Source organism: Bombus huntii, chromosome 2 (assembly GCF_024542735.1).
Source record: "Bombus huntii isolate Logan2020A chromosome 2, iyBomHunt1.1, whole genome shotgun sequence".
Taxonomy (NCBI): Eukaryota; Metazoa; Arthropoda; class Insecta; order Hymenoptera; family Apidae; genus Bombus; species Bombus huntii.
In genome coordinates this window covers 12,983,767-13,000,003 of record NC_066239.1, presented here as the reverse complement: position 1 = coordinate 13,000,003, position 16,237 = coordinate 12,983,767, and the positions used below count along the sequence as shown (strand labels likewise).

The 16,237-nt window shown below is 37.6% G+C and overlaps 1 protein-coding gene and 1 long non-coding RNA gene across 6 annotated transcripts in view; one reads left to right on the top strand and one right to left on the bottom strand.

Moving 5' to 3' along the window:
- Positions 1–23: 23 nt before the first annotated feature.
- On the top strand, positions 24–10,311 carry LOC126877194 (uncharacterized). The gene is made up of 2 exons (XR_007694811.1): positions 24–160; positions 8,524–10,311. It is a non-coding gene; the product is annotated as an uncharacterized LOC126877194 (long non-coding RNA).
- Positions 9,981–16,237, bottom strand: part of LOC126876930 (uncharacterized) — a 39,258-nt gene continuing 33,001 nt past the window's right edge. For all 5 annotated transcript variants that reach the window (XM_050639789.1, XM_050639799.1, XM_050639806.1 and 2 more), the window contains exons 4-5: positions 14,342–14,407; positions 9,981–10,611 (exon numbers count right to left, since the gene is read on the bottom strand). In XM_050639789.1, the coding sequence (XP_050495746.1) occupies positions 10,438–10,611; positions 14,342–14,407 (240 nt within the window). In that variant the 3' untranslated portion in view covers positions 9,981–10,437. The remainder of the gene's footprint in view (positions 10,612–14,341; positions 14,408–16,237) is intronic.

Sequence of the window (16,237 nt, the reverse complement as noted above, 5' to 3'; positions counted from 1 at the left end):
CTTGACCCTCACACCGGTATATCCTACCCCTCTATTCTTCCTACCTCTCCGCATCCTTGTTCCTTGGCCAGCAACGTGTCACGGGATGGGGAGCAAGGCAATCCCTAGGCCAGGGTGAACACGCAGCCAAGAACGCAGGAGCGGGAAAGGGAAGAGAACGGTACGTATATGGTGGTGATGGTATACTAGCGATGGTTTGCCGGTGGTGGTACGTCAGTGATAGTGTGCCGGACTAGGCTGCCGTGGCTCGACGCGTCCGATAGCTACGGTAGGGGGTTGCTTTGGCTGCTTCTGCCGCCGTCAACACGCTCTCGCGCGAGATCTCGCGGCAGCGGCAGGGTCGGGCGGGGTGCGCCAGTGCCATGGCACACAGGGGCAATGTCGACCAACTGGGTCTCGGTGAAGGTCTCGGCTAGCACAGCTACTCGTGTTCGATAATGCATCCTTCTACCTCGCCGTTTTTCTTCTTTCGATCTGCGTTTTAACGTTCCTTCTCGTTCTTTCTCGATCCCTCCTCTCTTTCTATGATTTCACCGTCGACGAATCGGTGTTTGCGCCTCTTGCTCCGTAGCAACGTTGGCACTTCTATGCCTTAAGACGTCACATTTTATGTTTTATATATTATCATTACCGAACAAGTCCATTCTATGTTCCCCAGAGGGTTGAAATTACAATATCTCTCTATCTACCTAAAATTAATATATACGCAGAAAGTATCTACAAATTATTGAGAGTATGCGCGGAAGATGTCTTTACCTGCGTAATCCTGCTCTAGAACATTTTGTGCTTCCCTTACGAGTAGGACTATCGGATCCAACATGTTTGCAGCACGTGCACGTCCTTGAAAACGTGCGCCGCTATAAATAGACGCGCGGGTGCATGAACCACGCGCACTCTCTAATCTAATTGTTGCGTTTTATTCGCACGGTCCCAATCTTCGCCTCGTACGAAATTACCCGATATTGTACCTTTAAGCCCTACATTGACGTTCACCGACAATCTATCTCTTCCCTTCTAGCACGTGTTGCGTGATTGCGAATCAAGCTTTATATAACGTAGTTCTTATTGGAAGTAGATAGATCAACGTAAGCCTGTGTTCCCTAAGAATTTACGAGCCTCCTAATCCTCGCAGCGATTAATGGAATCCCAACAGGAGCTTCCAGCATTTTCTTCGGTGCTCCTTAAAGAATAACCATGAAGAATTTATAAGCATCATCAAGTACTCTACCAAGGATCGTGTAAATAGCAGTCCAAGGATAGAAAGGCGGATAGATTTATTAATCGAAGCATTTCTCGCGAGACCCACCCCTTCCTCTTCTTTATTTCTCTAAAGCCCTCGGTATCCTGCGTCGATCCCGACATTTCATCCTCATTACTACGCTATCTCATTGAATTTCGTCCCTGCCATATGGACGTCACGTGGCGCGAGGTCATGTGCTCCCTCGTTTAATCCTGCCGCGAGACTTGTTGCACGCAACCAACCCAGCCAGCTGAGCAAACGAGCGAAGAAGTCAGGCGAGCAAACATAAACTTAGCCTTTTCATGGGGAAAACCTCTATCTTACTTATTTCGCGTCCAATCCCTCTAATTGATGTCTAATCGACGTCGGCACGTGGACTTGATATCCGATAAGGATGCAAGGATTTCAAGGACCTCTTCGATCGCGGTTCATCCAAGGTCAACGCGTTCCTTTGCCTAGTTCTGGTTGGCTGCTTTTATTTGTCACAAACACGAAAGAGAGAGAGAGAGAGAGAGAGACAAAGAGAGAGAGAGAGAGAGAGAGAGACAGACAGACAGACAGACAGACGGAAAGAGAGAGAGAAAATGCCCCTCTGATTTTCGACACCGCCACCACCATCGCTACACCTTCGTTCCACTTTCTCTGTTCCACAGCTTTCCCTAACATTGTCCTCCACCCCCCAGCATCACCGTTTGCCGTTCTCTGGCTGCCACCGGTTACCATCGATCGAGCGATCCCGTTGTAGCGCCCAGATTTGTGCGTGGTTTGCATCGCTCTATCCGTGTGTGTTTGTGTGTGTATATGTTGCCATACACATACCATGAGACGCGTGCATCGGCGCAACTGGTGTAGTAACGATCGATTTGAGTTCATTGTATGCCGTGGCGTTGCATCCGCGACTTTTTCCCCTGGGTTGTCTGGGACAACGCGAATATACATATATGTGCACGCGCTTCTGCGTCTTCAGGCACGTGTCCTAGGGCCGGTGCGCAGCCTGGAAAACGTCGTGCCGTGACAAGAGTCAAGGTGACGACGCTAATGCAAAATTCGTGGCAGGGTTAGACTGTTTCGCTGAATTTTGAATTTCGGGATAATTATTATCCCGAGGACTGGGTATGACCTCAAACCATTTTAGGGTTAAATCATGATAATCATTGGCTAGACGTCTGCCCTTGTTTTAAATTTAATCACTCTTAAATATGCAGTTAAGGCTTATCGATACTTGAGTCTAGCTTCGCGATATGCTTCTTAGTGCTGATTTTTGTGCAATGTTTTTTGAGTACGAGGGTTTTGTATTCCAATTATGTATTTGGCTGCCTGGATAATGCGAAGATTGCGGTAGTTAGATATTTTAGAATGTGAAAATTGGAACGAGATGTTTTTTTACGTTCGAAATTCAGAAATGAACGGTCCTCTTCAGAAATTGATCCTCTCTTTTCTGATATCTAATGAAATTCACTGAACTGTATTTTCTTTACTAATGGACTTAGGTATTAGAACAGAAGCCTTTTAAAGTTTCGTATCATTGCTTGTTCCTTTTAAATATCAAATGTGAGTTGTATTTAAAGATTTCACATTTGTACACTGTTTCATATCTTCAAATACAATACCGCTTGATAACCGCGCGTTTATGTTGAGACACATAGTAGAATATTGCCCTGCCAGTAAACGACAAAGGATTGAACTGCATAAAAACAGCTTTAAAAATTCAGAGGACTGTGCAGGAATGCAATAACAGTTTCTTCGATACAAGGTTATTTCAACAATATGTTCGTCTTAGTATATCCTTTTGCAGGCGACCGCTTTCACTTAACTCATTTAAAGGGTAATTCATTTAAAGGTTTAAATGCCAAACAAATAAGGAAAAACGCACAGTGTTCTTGACAGCTTGTCGCATGTAATTGCCTGATAGATATGAAATTCATTTTCGCAGTTTGATTACTAAAATCCCGTGTTTTCATAAAATACTAGAAAATTACATTCATTCTCGGCTTATTACTAGATCTAAACTAAATACAAGTGAATAAACCGCTAGAAATTAATGCGTTCATTATTACAGAACATGCGAAATGTTGAGGGTATGTAGGTATGTAAAATCGTGCGGTATCGCTATTTTCTGTTCTACAAAAAATTACAAAGTAGCTGATGAACAATTACCTTGGACTAAATAATTTTCCCAAGAAAATTTTAGTGTCACGCTATGCAATCGTTTACCCAGAATGGCGAGTGCATTCGTACTGTCCAGTCTAGGAGGTTACGACATTCTTGTCACTTAATAGACGGTTTCAGGGAAATGCTGTAAATGTCGCAGTAAATTGTCGATAATAGGGTGTCATGGAAATAGATGAAAGTTTTTAATAGAATCAGGGAAAGGCCAGCACTCGCCTAATAGTTCTAGCTTGTCACGTGGATGAGAGTGACTAAAATTGTTTAATGGTCAAGAATATCAATCGATATCTACAATATGAACATGAATTTAAAGCAAATTACTGTTACGTCAAATTTTAAAGCCATCCTCGTCAAGTCGAACATTAATAGTAATTTTGTAATGATGTATAAAGTGTTACTAAAATAATGATATGCTTAATTCGAAAAATAATTATACTATGTTAACGAGTATATTTAAAATGTTAGGTAATATTTCGCCATATGAAACTTGATTCAAAAGTTTACGTAGCTTATATTTAGATATAATTCGTTATATTGATCGAAAATATTACATAAAACCATCGCATTCTTTTGAAACCAGATTAGCGTTTCTATAATTCAAGTTGCACGGGAACACTACTATTATTTCTCGGGGGAAAGAATGAATATTATAATATATTCCTAAACCTATTTATTCAAAACTTTGGTGGTAGCGTGTTCACCATGACGAAAGCTTATTTCTTTCAACAATATAGTAAAAAGTGAATAACAGAAGAACAGAACCTGTTGCTCAAAAATTATCTTATATTAAAATAAAAATTACTGAAAACGATTCTCATCTATCAGCTAATCTATCCTAATCAATCGTGCCATGCTTTAATGATCGATATACATATACTCGACGAAATTCCGCCAGCTATTCATTCAAATATGAAATTTCTCGCGAATAAATATTTCTCTTTATTTTCTATATTTTCACCGTAATATTGCCGTTCAGTGAGTTATACCACTGATTCGGTAATATTATATAGAATTATAGAATTTGGTCGTTCGATCATCCATTTTCGATGCCGAGAGTGGCTGTTGTAACAGAGACGTTTTAAAAACGTGTTGTGCACGTTTTAAAAATATAATTGTCGTTTATTTTTACGCCTCTGTCACGGATATACACCGGTCGGTCTGGATTAAAAGTTCATAGGGTGTTGTTCGCTCGATGCATGCAACGCTGTACGTGACGTTCTATTGACAACGAGAATGTGTGCCAACATAACGAAGCCAGCCTTCAATCTGGCACTGTTAATACACGGAATTTAAATAGAACAGTTGATCCGTCACTAACGAACTTACATAACTGACACCACTTCCAATGGATCAGGTTTGACCATCAAACGACGATTTTTGTTCTCCAAATGCGTTTGTTTATGCTTTATGGGGCCAGTCGTATGTAAGTGAACACGCTTAACTCTTAAGAGCATACGGTGAAAGTACATCCCACATTTTCATTTTCATTTTAAATTCAAACATCAGTTTATGGCAAAATAAGTATAGGAGAAATTCTAAAACAGTTTCAGGATCTTGCAAAGAAATATTTCGTTTTTTCTCAGACGTTTGGAAAAGTAAAAGGAGACCCTGATGTTTTAGGAAATAAAGTGTCTACAAGCGTTTGAAGGTTACAGGCAGGTTTTATGGCGGTTTCCAGCAGACATGTATAAGATTGAGGATTTTCTAGGTCGAATGAAGAGCTTTAGTGGAGTTTAAAAGAGAATTTAGAAGGATGGTTTGACAAGGGTGGAATATATCCGACGCTAACAAATTTATATTATACTGGTGCATATTATTAAATTTAAATCACGTTTTATTTACGTTCACGGTTCAAAGACGATTTACGTAATTTCTATTATAAAATATTCTTTTATTTTTACGCGTAAATGTGATGAACATCTACCGCGAAGCTTGAGGTTTATGTTATGTTTATTTTTGCTATTACAATATCAAGAAGGGCTAATCAATATTCTACGAACGCGTTTACAGGGTAAACAAATGCTCAATTAACATAGATTTTGAAACCAACTCTGTCGAAGTAAATCGCAATTGTTTCGATATTGCGACTGACTAGCCAGTTTCCATGCGGAATACGTCGCGCGCGAATAAAAGGGATCAGAGACAATTTGTTATTTTCCACGTTGCTCTTCTCTGTGATCACAAAGGCTGTACATATAAGACAATAATGCGATAAACACAAATCTGGCTGCTGGATGATTTTTGATACGAAACCGTTTCAGTTAGCGGATTTAATATACTCGCAGTTATTGCGAGATCAGAATAAAGGATTGCAATTTACTCCGAAGGGTTCATAGATTTTATGTTAATCAAGCGTTTGTTTCACTTCCTGCTGCTAAATACTCTTGCATGTTCGTGCATCACGTGAAACGCTTCAAAGCGTTTAACAAATACCGGTTCTAGATTGTTTTGAAACTAAACCAAATTTCGCTAATGTAAGACGGATAAGTATTTCTCGTGTATTTTCCATAGCAATAGTTTTAATAGGTTCCAAGTTAAATTTCGAATAAATTATAATAATCCCTAAACACATTAAAATGTTGAAATTAAAATGAACGAAGCACGATATATAATTTAATAAATCATTCTTTTAAAGTAACTTACTCTATTCAATTTTTTCGAAGTATAAGAAGAAGTATATTACCGTTTGCAAATAAAATGAAACGGAACGATATGAAATATTTGTCGTATCGATACGATCGATTTTTAAATTAGGCAAATCGAATTTTGTTGCTATAGAAATACACGGTTCAATGGGAGGGCTCGTGTATTGCAGTTCGATAGTTAGCACTCTGTCGTAAATCACTATTGTCGCTACACTAATAGTAGTTAATTGTTGCCCATGCATAGTAAATGCACTTTTTGACCCGCACAGAGCGCTGGATATCGACGTGACTTGTTGCGTATGCAATCAATAGCGCCTCCATCGCGGTGACACGCGACCGTGTTAAACGTTAAAACGATTACCAGTTTCTGCCACGATAATTAAACCTTCGTTATCACGTACAACAATAGAAAAATAATCGTATGAAAATATTCGTTAGCGCTTTATTCAACCGTTTTATCTCTTTTGCGATTGAAAATATAAATGTGGTACACGTAAGATTGCGTGTCCGCCTAATGTAGACCTACTCTACTAGCAACACTAGGAGGCTTACTACAGTATAGGGTAGTAGCTCTGGTGATTATAAAAGTGGCATAAATTTGTTATCTTTTGCTTGGAGGTAACTGTAATTGTGTAACTTTGTATTTATGCATGAAAAATGCTTTTTCGATTTGCCATTTGCGGCTAAACTTTCGAGTACTTTCTAAAAATAATTTTACATCGTTATATCGTAATGTTGATACAGGATTCTTTTCAGTCTTTTGTGTTCGCATTAGAAAAAGCCGGCTTTCAATGTCGTTATGTATCGTAGTTCGTAATTTCAAGTATTTTCTTAAATATCCAAATAAATACGTATTACTAGTTTCTGAAAATTGCGACCTTCAATCTTAAAATATAGAACCTATCAATCTAAGCTTTCTGCATGAAGAGAAACATTAATAAACTGGAATAAAATATAATCTGGAAAAATGGACCTCGCCAAGCACGATTGGCCATTTGTAAAAATACGACTGATCCTCGGATTTTCCAATATATCTCGTAGAATGTTTGTAGGGACGAGCCAAACAAGCCCTTCTCTGGCATTTCGTCGTATAAATACGTGAAAATATCCATTGGAAGAAGACTCGACTCCCACGCTACGCGTATCCCGTATGTACACGATAAGCTTCACACGCGTGAAAGAATCGTGAATATCTAACACGCCATTATGTCGCGGGTTCCGCAATTAAAAGCGGCAAGTCAACGAACAGGAAGTACGTCTTTCCTGGACGTTAGCGGCGACAATCCTTCATAGAACGTTCTGTGTCCTATATTTTTTTTCAGGACGCCCTGACAAAACCTACTTTATGCCTCGCGATTCAGCCTTCGCAATTAAATGCAGCCGAGTATAAAACCATTGTTCCGTTGTTGTATCATACTTTTTATTTTTCCTCTTTTTTTCCTGTGGGGATAACCTTCGAAACCTTCTTTTCTTTGAGGAACGGGACTGAATAATCGTGAACCAGTTCTCTCGCAGGCTGTTGCTCTAAAAAATACTCGGTCATCGGAGATCACTCGAAAACAAAGCGATTTACTTCAGAATCAAGGTCATAAAAACATTTTTTGTACATTAATTTTCTTCAATGGTTTATTTATGGAAATATTCTCCTTGGAACTTCTTTTTTTATTGTATCGTTTTTAATGTTCGATTTTCGCTTAACAGGCGGCGTAAATATTCTTTAGGCGAAGGACAACGCTGTCGTACATTAACAAGTGCTTTTACAGAAATTCTAGGAAGTACGCTGACCAAGATGTTAGTATTTCAAGAAATTCTCAAATATTAAAGTTATCTTTGACTGTTTGCATTGCCACTTTGTCGGGATCTCATTAGAAAAAACTAATAAAAATTTCTTATACCTGTTTAAAGTTGCTCAACTTCCTTAATTAGTTTTAGATCTTGATAAAGAACAAGTTTTAATCATCACTAATTGTATGAGTAACTGTATCTATCAAATACAAAGATATGCAAGTTATGTTTTTCCTGAATGTAGGTATAATTAAAATGATATGGTGCATAAAATCATAATATAAGATGGCGAGAGCAGAGGTTTAATTAAACTGAAATTTTCTATCTGATATTGTTTTTCCCTTAATAACCAAGTAAGATAGGAGATCAATTAATGCATTACTCACGTATTTAATCTACGATACTCGATATACTTTATATATTGCTTCTCTGTTTCTCAAATATCGAAATAAATATTAAATGCGATATTAAAAGCATGTATTAAAGGACAAATTATACTTAAAAGGTATTAGTTTTTCAGAACAAATTTTGATCAGAAATCAATATTTAGGATACAAATATTTCAGAAATCAATAGAAACAAATATTTGTATTTTACAATTTATTGTAATATAAAATTATCACATGACATTGAAAATACATTCTATCTTTAGTGTATTAAAACAGTGGTACAAAATTAAACCAGGTAGCCGACGCTGCAGGAACGGATTATCAATGGAAATGGAAGCTGTATCGATTAAGTAACTGCGACACTGACTTGTGGATGACACAAAGTTTACCCCGACACCGCGGATTAAGCGAGTTTGTAACCCACTGAACTTAGGGCGACCAGTTTAAAGGGTGGCTCGTTAAAGGAAGCTCCAACGTGAATTCCGGTGCTACAGAATCAGTCCCGCAGTTATCGTTTCCGTCGTTAATTACGTCGGCCGGCTTTAATGCATCCCTTTTTCTTTAAAGTACCTTATCTGTACGTTGCAAAGTAATCCGTGTTTATAGTTTCAGCGCTTGTCAATAAATTGCATATGATTAAGTATACAAGATGATTTATCTAATTAGATAATTTCGAACTATTTGTGAATTGTTCATGCCACGAAGAAATTCCTGGTACGAAGTTTATGCAATTTTCAAAGGAAAATATTTGCAATTAAACGTCTAACATTGTTTACATAATTATTGTACCATATTTTCAATGTTACATTTTAATTTCAAATTACGCGAATTATCCTGTATATTATTTCGAATTTGCATCGATTCACTTAATTTAATTTTGATATTAAATATATAAATTATTGTATTTATGTTTTTGGCCGAGATCCATTAATTGTAATTGGAAATTGGAAATACGATAGCTACAATGTTAAAGGAAATCGCGAATGTATTATTGGGAGAATTCAGGATTCGTGGAAAAGTCATCTCGTAATAAGTCATTGGATCTCGAGGAGCGTACAAGAAAGATTCGAATCTCGATCTGTAACGAATTAAACATGGCTCGTCTAGCATTAATTGCGTAGCTTCCTTGCGTGATAATCAGATCATGTATAAAACGAAAGTGTGCCAATTATTCTGCGTGACACCTGTGTTCCTATTACCGTTATACAAATAACCAAAGAAACCAATCAATGTGAATGTGTCTGGTTTTTCATGGAATTTAAATTTGTTTCGATGGAAAATAAACACCTGCTTTGTTTCAGAAATGAGTAGTTCAAATTGTTAGATACATATGTAAATGCATTTATAGTGGTGGAGCGTCGGTCCTTAACTGAATGCTAACCTAACACTATACCCAATGTATTAATGGCGAGACGTACAAATTTGGGAGAGTATGTGCTCGTTTATTACGAGTATTATTTCATTTTCAAATTGCGGTTATGAACAGAGCTTAAATATGCTTGAAACAGCTGGAATTTGAAATGGGGGAGGAAGTGGTCAAGGATATTTGGTAGTGTAACATGGGCGCTGTTTAACATAAAATATCAGTTTTAGACGAGACGGAGAGAAGTAAATGATAATTCCAAGGAATTGGAAAATAAATATTTCGTGGAGAAATATGCAGAATAAAAATATACAACTCGAGTCGCAAAATTCACAGGAAAAGGGAAAGAAACGGGACTGCAATAAAATACGAAGAGACAAATACACGAGTTGCATGTTACAAAACATTAGATAAGCTTTATTAGTCGATATTTTACAGTTCACGTGCACGGTCTCGCGATCAGCGTCTGCGAATCGTGCTCGGTATTCAAGATCGAGCGTGCCGGCGCCGTTTTATCTCGAATTTCCATGAGTGCTTCCCATAAATCATATCTAATGCCACGAAGCTCTTCGTGTGAATGGAACGGAAGTGAATGAAAAAATTCAAGTCGAGACAGCGCTTGCACGGCGATCGTTTGATATGCGACTGATCGTACAATAGATCTGTTCGTTGTTCGCGACACGACAGCAAGAACTTCTCCATAACGTGTTTAACATGCAATATACTTCTTGTAGCACCTTAGTCTTAGATAGGGGAACGTGTAACGCTAGCGATTCGATGCCGGTATCGGGGATACGATGTCGTTTCGAGCACGTGCTCGCCGTTTTCTTCTTCCGTTTTGATGCCTCAGCAATGGGGACAGCGAATCAGACCGTTCACATCGCATTTCGCGCACTTCAGGGCGACGAATTCCGCGGTGAAGTCGTTACGATGAACAGACCTCTTGCTGCCATTGCAAACCGGGCACAGCTGCCATTGGTAACCGCCGCAGAATAGACACACTGTGCACGCGTCTTCGCTCTGAAATAAAAGTCAACGGTGTAGAGATGAGTAACTATTTCTTTTCCTTTTCTACCTCTTTTTTCTGTGGATAGTGGTATGAATGAACTTTTGCATTTGGGAAGCCTTAGATTGAAGTTATGACTGGGTACATGAGATGAAATGTTTGTATGTTTGATTACACGATGCGTTAATGGCGCCTAAAAATGAAGAAGCTTGTTGAAGGAAATATAATACATATAGTAAATTTTACAATAGTGTTTCATTATCTATTAGTATACCAATATAGTACTCATCTTCTCATATCCTATTATACTATTCTTGTTTAATCGTTGTTAGAGGAAAAGAGCTATTCTAGACTCGTAATAACGACGTCTAGACAATTAGAAAGAAGTCAATAGCCCTATTGAGAAATATAATCGTCGTGAATACTCTGAGTATTTCCGGTAGTAAAACAATGGTAGACTAACAATAGCTGTATAATTATGGGAGGAAAGTATTTTGAATGTAACCATATTACAGTAGCTGGAAATTATCTTTCATAAACACCCAGATCACACCTCCTATGAGGGGATTTGATGATTAATTGCATCACGCTGTTCAGATTGAAACGTGTGTCTGAATGAATTCTAAATGCAGAGCGTGTACGTGAGACAAGTTCAAGAATGTGTTTAAAGCGAAGAAGGAATTTTAATTAAGCTTTGATCTAAGTAGAAAACTCGCACAGTAGAAAAATACTCGGCAGATTTAGAATTAGAATTAAAGAGTGGAGAGTTGCGCAATCAAGCATATTTTAACATTAATATCTTCGTATCAAATGTGTATCTGGCTTAATGTTCCGAATTATCGATCGTGTTTCTGATTTGATCATCCGTAGCAATTCCATTCACATTACCTAATGCTCGAATAATTGCTGGACTCTATCATTCAACGATTATAAAAGAAGCGTGACGATTCTTATTTCTGCATTAGTTTTCAGCGCACGCGGTGTGTTCGGCGATGTTGCCCAACATCGCTTTCACTTTTACTCATTTTCAATTGCATTCTTCGCAAAAACGACGAATATACATCAACCTGAGAGTGGACGATGTGAGAAACGAAATTGTTTGTTTAACTTCCTTGACTTCAACGCTCTCGATTTCGAAACACGTCGGAATTTCAGTATTTTTACTTTAATCCTCTTTGTCGTGTTTAACACGCGCTTTGATGACAAATTAAAATGTCCCTACCTTTTCACAATATTATATGATGTATCACAATCGAAGAATTAAACATATAATATATATAAAAGATGGAAGAGAAGTCAGTGTCCAATCTCTGCGGCTATACTTTCCGAATCCAATAAAATATCGTCCAACAATAGGTAGACTTCATTATAATATCGATGTAACACAGCAGCCTTGTAAATGACAAGACGTGGTTGATATTCAACGGGTTAATGAAATAAATCTTATATACACGTTACACGCATAAGCTACATGCTTATCCTACGGAGGAAGATTAGAATAACGATGATAGATTATGCAAGTATTGCGTAAAGAGACAGGGGGGAAAAGAGTATATCGTGGGCGTCGTTTAATTACGCGTCTTTCTGACACACCACATGAGTCGGTAATTAACTTTCATTCAAAGAAAAATATACGATATTATTGTTTTTCTCACAACTCACTCTCTTAATTTCTCGGAGGCAATCCGCAATGTTTTCTTGAAATTGTAATTGTTATATAAAGTTTATTCAATCATTAATGACTTGATTTAACATCAACGTGATAACGATCATATATCTAATTAGACAAAGTTATATATATTATCCAACATTTTAAATCTTTTCTTTAGAAGACTAATAATTTCATCTCAATAATCTATTAATATAGAATATATCATTAATATTAACATCTAACACTTTGAAATGTATAGATTTTTATACGCAATTTTTAGATTAATTACTCGATTTATGCGTTAACATGATCGCACACGGAATTACATAATGCGCATCCTTCATCCACCATTTCTTCCAACTAAACTAGCCCTTATTCCAACCAGTTACATAATAACTACTCACCTCTTCAATCTCATTCTTATTGCAAGATAATCAGAAACACATTTACCTTACACGAATCGTAGACACTAATCGTGTCTCGATTTTTATACTAAAGTGTATTTTACTATCTGCGGAAAATTTCTTTCAGTGGAGACATATAGCCTTACGGACAACAAGCAACCGCAAACTATCGCAAGCGTTTGAGAATGTTTGAAGTCACAACAGTAAATCAGAGAAAATTCGCTATTACATTTCTATGGATCGACGAACGTACATGAAAATACGTTTTAATTTGGTTTTGACGCAAACTTTTGCAAACACTTACAAGCATTTGCCAACTTTGGATAAGGTTTTATGGATACTGAACGAAATAATCGAATGTAACGATCAAGTAGCAATTTTTAAATACGTCAAGGTATTAATTTTCGAAGGATTCGTTGAAAAATTTATAGACCTTGCATGGAGGGGAAAAATGTCCTTGTGCTGGCACGAATTCAAAGGACGACCACAAGGTTTAAGGGCCGACAGCACGGAAAGAATATCAGGAAAGTGATAGTGGTAGCGACAGTGTAAACGACCTTTATTCGCTGCAAGGTAAACTTCAATTGCACGACATCGAAATTTATGATCGCGATGGAAAAGGAAGGTGGAGGCAGATATCGTCGGATAAAAGTGAAAGGATTGTACAACCTTGTATTCGCGACGGATTACGCGCGCGCACGATCGTCCGCCAACACGCAGTTATGTGTATAATGCCTGGCACAGCTGTTCCATTCTACTACACGGTATAAATATTCCACAGACATGGAACATAGTTACGTAGCGAATTCTCGGAACCGTCACGGAATTCTTAAAGGGTCAAATAATTCTCCGGCGTGAGGAACATTGGCAGAATTCTCTGTAATTCTTCCTCAGAATTACACGGTGACAAAAGATTGTGGTAAAATCCGCGTGTTCAGAATTCGATACGCTAATGGAACTGAATTCTTTGGCGAATTGAATCGAATTGTAAGAATATCGAATTCGTGGTATGTATTCAGTTTAATAATAGAGGAATTACGTGCAGGAATAATATGATGTCATTAGATGCTGATACGATTTATTATTATTGACGTAATATTGGAATTTGTAATTCTGTTACAATATTGGATCCGAACGAAGTTACGAAGTTGTGAACTGCACACTACATTAGCTGTATACCTTACGTATGAGAGATGATCAATTGCTTTCTACCAATCTTTAGAAAATTTTTCTCTGCTACACTTTTTTTGTCACAATTTTCTCAGTTTTATTAAAAGCAGATTTTTTTAAGTAAAAGCTGAGTTTAAATTATAAAAATAGTTTTAACACCAAGGTCAATCGACCAGCTATTTTTATAAAACTAATTATAACATTGAAATTTTCTTTGCGCAGAAGTTTATAATAAGATAAACAAGAAATCTTCAATCAACATTATTTTAGGCTAGCAGCAACTTTTATATATTTATAGTAACGTATATAAAAGAATCAATCACGTGGTGAGATGCTCTTTAAATCCTTGCAAATCGATACTGATTTTACAAAAATTGATCACTGTCCGTCAAACATTTTAAAGGAAAGGAAATATGTAACCACCAATAGTCAATTAATTACTCAAATAGCCACCGACAAAAAGTATCTGTTGCAAGTGTTAATGAAAATGCTGATTTGTAAAATGGAACTTTTAATTACCTGGTAAGGCTTAAGCATTTCTCTCAGCTCTCCAGATTCGTTGAGTCGCTCTACGGTGTCGAATCCCTGCAAGAAGAAGCAACTTTTAGTGACACGAACATCGTCCACAACTTCGTATTAATGGAACTTAATAATCAAAGCTAACAAGAACACGCAGAATTTCTGGGCATTTTCTTTTTGTTTTTCGTAGGAGTTTGTTTCATTCGCAAAAGGCGCAGTCGGACAAGACGATTTTAATTTCAAATATGCGATAATCACTGGCGATTACAAAGCGTTTCATTGCACAGAGACGGTGGAAGGTCGCGTAAGCTTATATACGAAGAAACGCGTATTAAAATATTTATGACCAAGTAAAAGCCGCTATAATCGCTTTGGTTTTGCTGTCAAACGTTTTCTCTATTTTCACGGTATTTTATCACCGATCGTTTAGCGGTACCGCGTTATCACACACGCGTGACAACAGCTGTTGGTAATGAACATTTTATGAAACTTCGCTGTTTAAACAGTTACGTACTCCAATGATTTTTAATAGTGCCTGTTTATCCATTACCTCGCATGTCTTTTATTACTTTCCAGTGTTTCTTTTATTTTTATGGGACAGGATAGCGGTTTGGTTTCCAGTGAAAGGAATTGGCAAATAAAGTATAGGTGATCTGTAAAAACGTGTCTCAATTTTTAACTCGGTCCGTGGAAATGTTTCGACATTAAAGCGTGAGACACAAACCGGTATTAAATGGAAACTACTGTTGAAGGTTTTCACTACGACTCGCTATTGATAACAGTTTTACTCAAATTTGGAATTTTAAAGTGACTAGTCATTTCAGCAATTCAAATTCCAAATATTCGTATCATATTCGTAAATATTCGTATTGTTATCTTTCGTTAATAGATAAAACCGCGTCTCTCACCATTACCAAATCTTCTCAACCGAACAATGAATTCGTTATCGATCAATTGGTAATTTCCATCAATAATACATACAATTAATTCATTCATTCAAATCCTAAACCCAACCCACTCCCTTTTCAAATACCAAACCTGGAACGTGCCTCAAGGGAACATCCAACGATATTATTCTACTTTCGATATCCACGCACGTCTATCGTAACCTATTACGAAAAAACGAACGATCGATGCCTTTCACCAATTCCAATTCGTCACCCATGTCGCGACAAGACGAATTCATAAAAACAGTCTCAAACGAAGAATCATGCAAACGATACGAATGCCGCATTGGCCATCTATTTTGTAGGTTTTTCGAAGCTAGTAGTGTATCCGTACACTATCACGTGGCGCGGTCGATGAGGAATGCGGTTGGAACGCGGTGTGTTTCGTTTATACACGCTCGACAGGGACCACAGGGGACCGCGGTGCCTTATACACAATCCACTTCACCTTTCGTTCTCTCTTTCGCGCTTTTTCTCTGTTCTCCTCTCTTTCTCTCTCGATAGACCTTGGATCGAGCGGTTTGACATTTCGCGTTTATCCGCTCGACGATTATCGCGAGTGACCAAAGTGACGATGCAACCGTGCGTTCAATCAACAAGATCTCTGATATCCAAAGCCGCGACGCGACTAGACACTCGGTGAAATTGGACAATTGCGATGGCGTTGATGGGAGATACGCTCCCTCGATACGTGTTCAGAGAACCAAATGATATTATATATTCGTTGTTTGTTCCGAAGAACTGGAATTGATTGCGAACGCGACAGAATTCGGCTGAAATTGTGAAATCGAAGCTTTCGTGTTTTGTGTCTTGATGTCTTGTGATTGATAGATTCTTGGTGGAGAAGTATATTGTTTGGTGTGTTCGAAAAGAATAATTGCTTAATGATTTTTTAGTATATTATTAAAAATTAGATTGAAGTATTTTCATCTCATAATATTATATTATT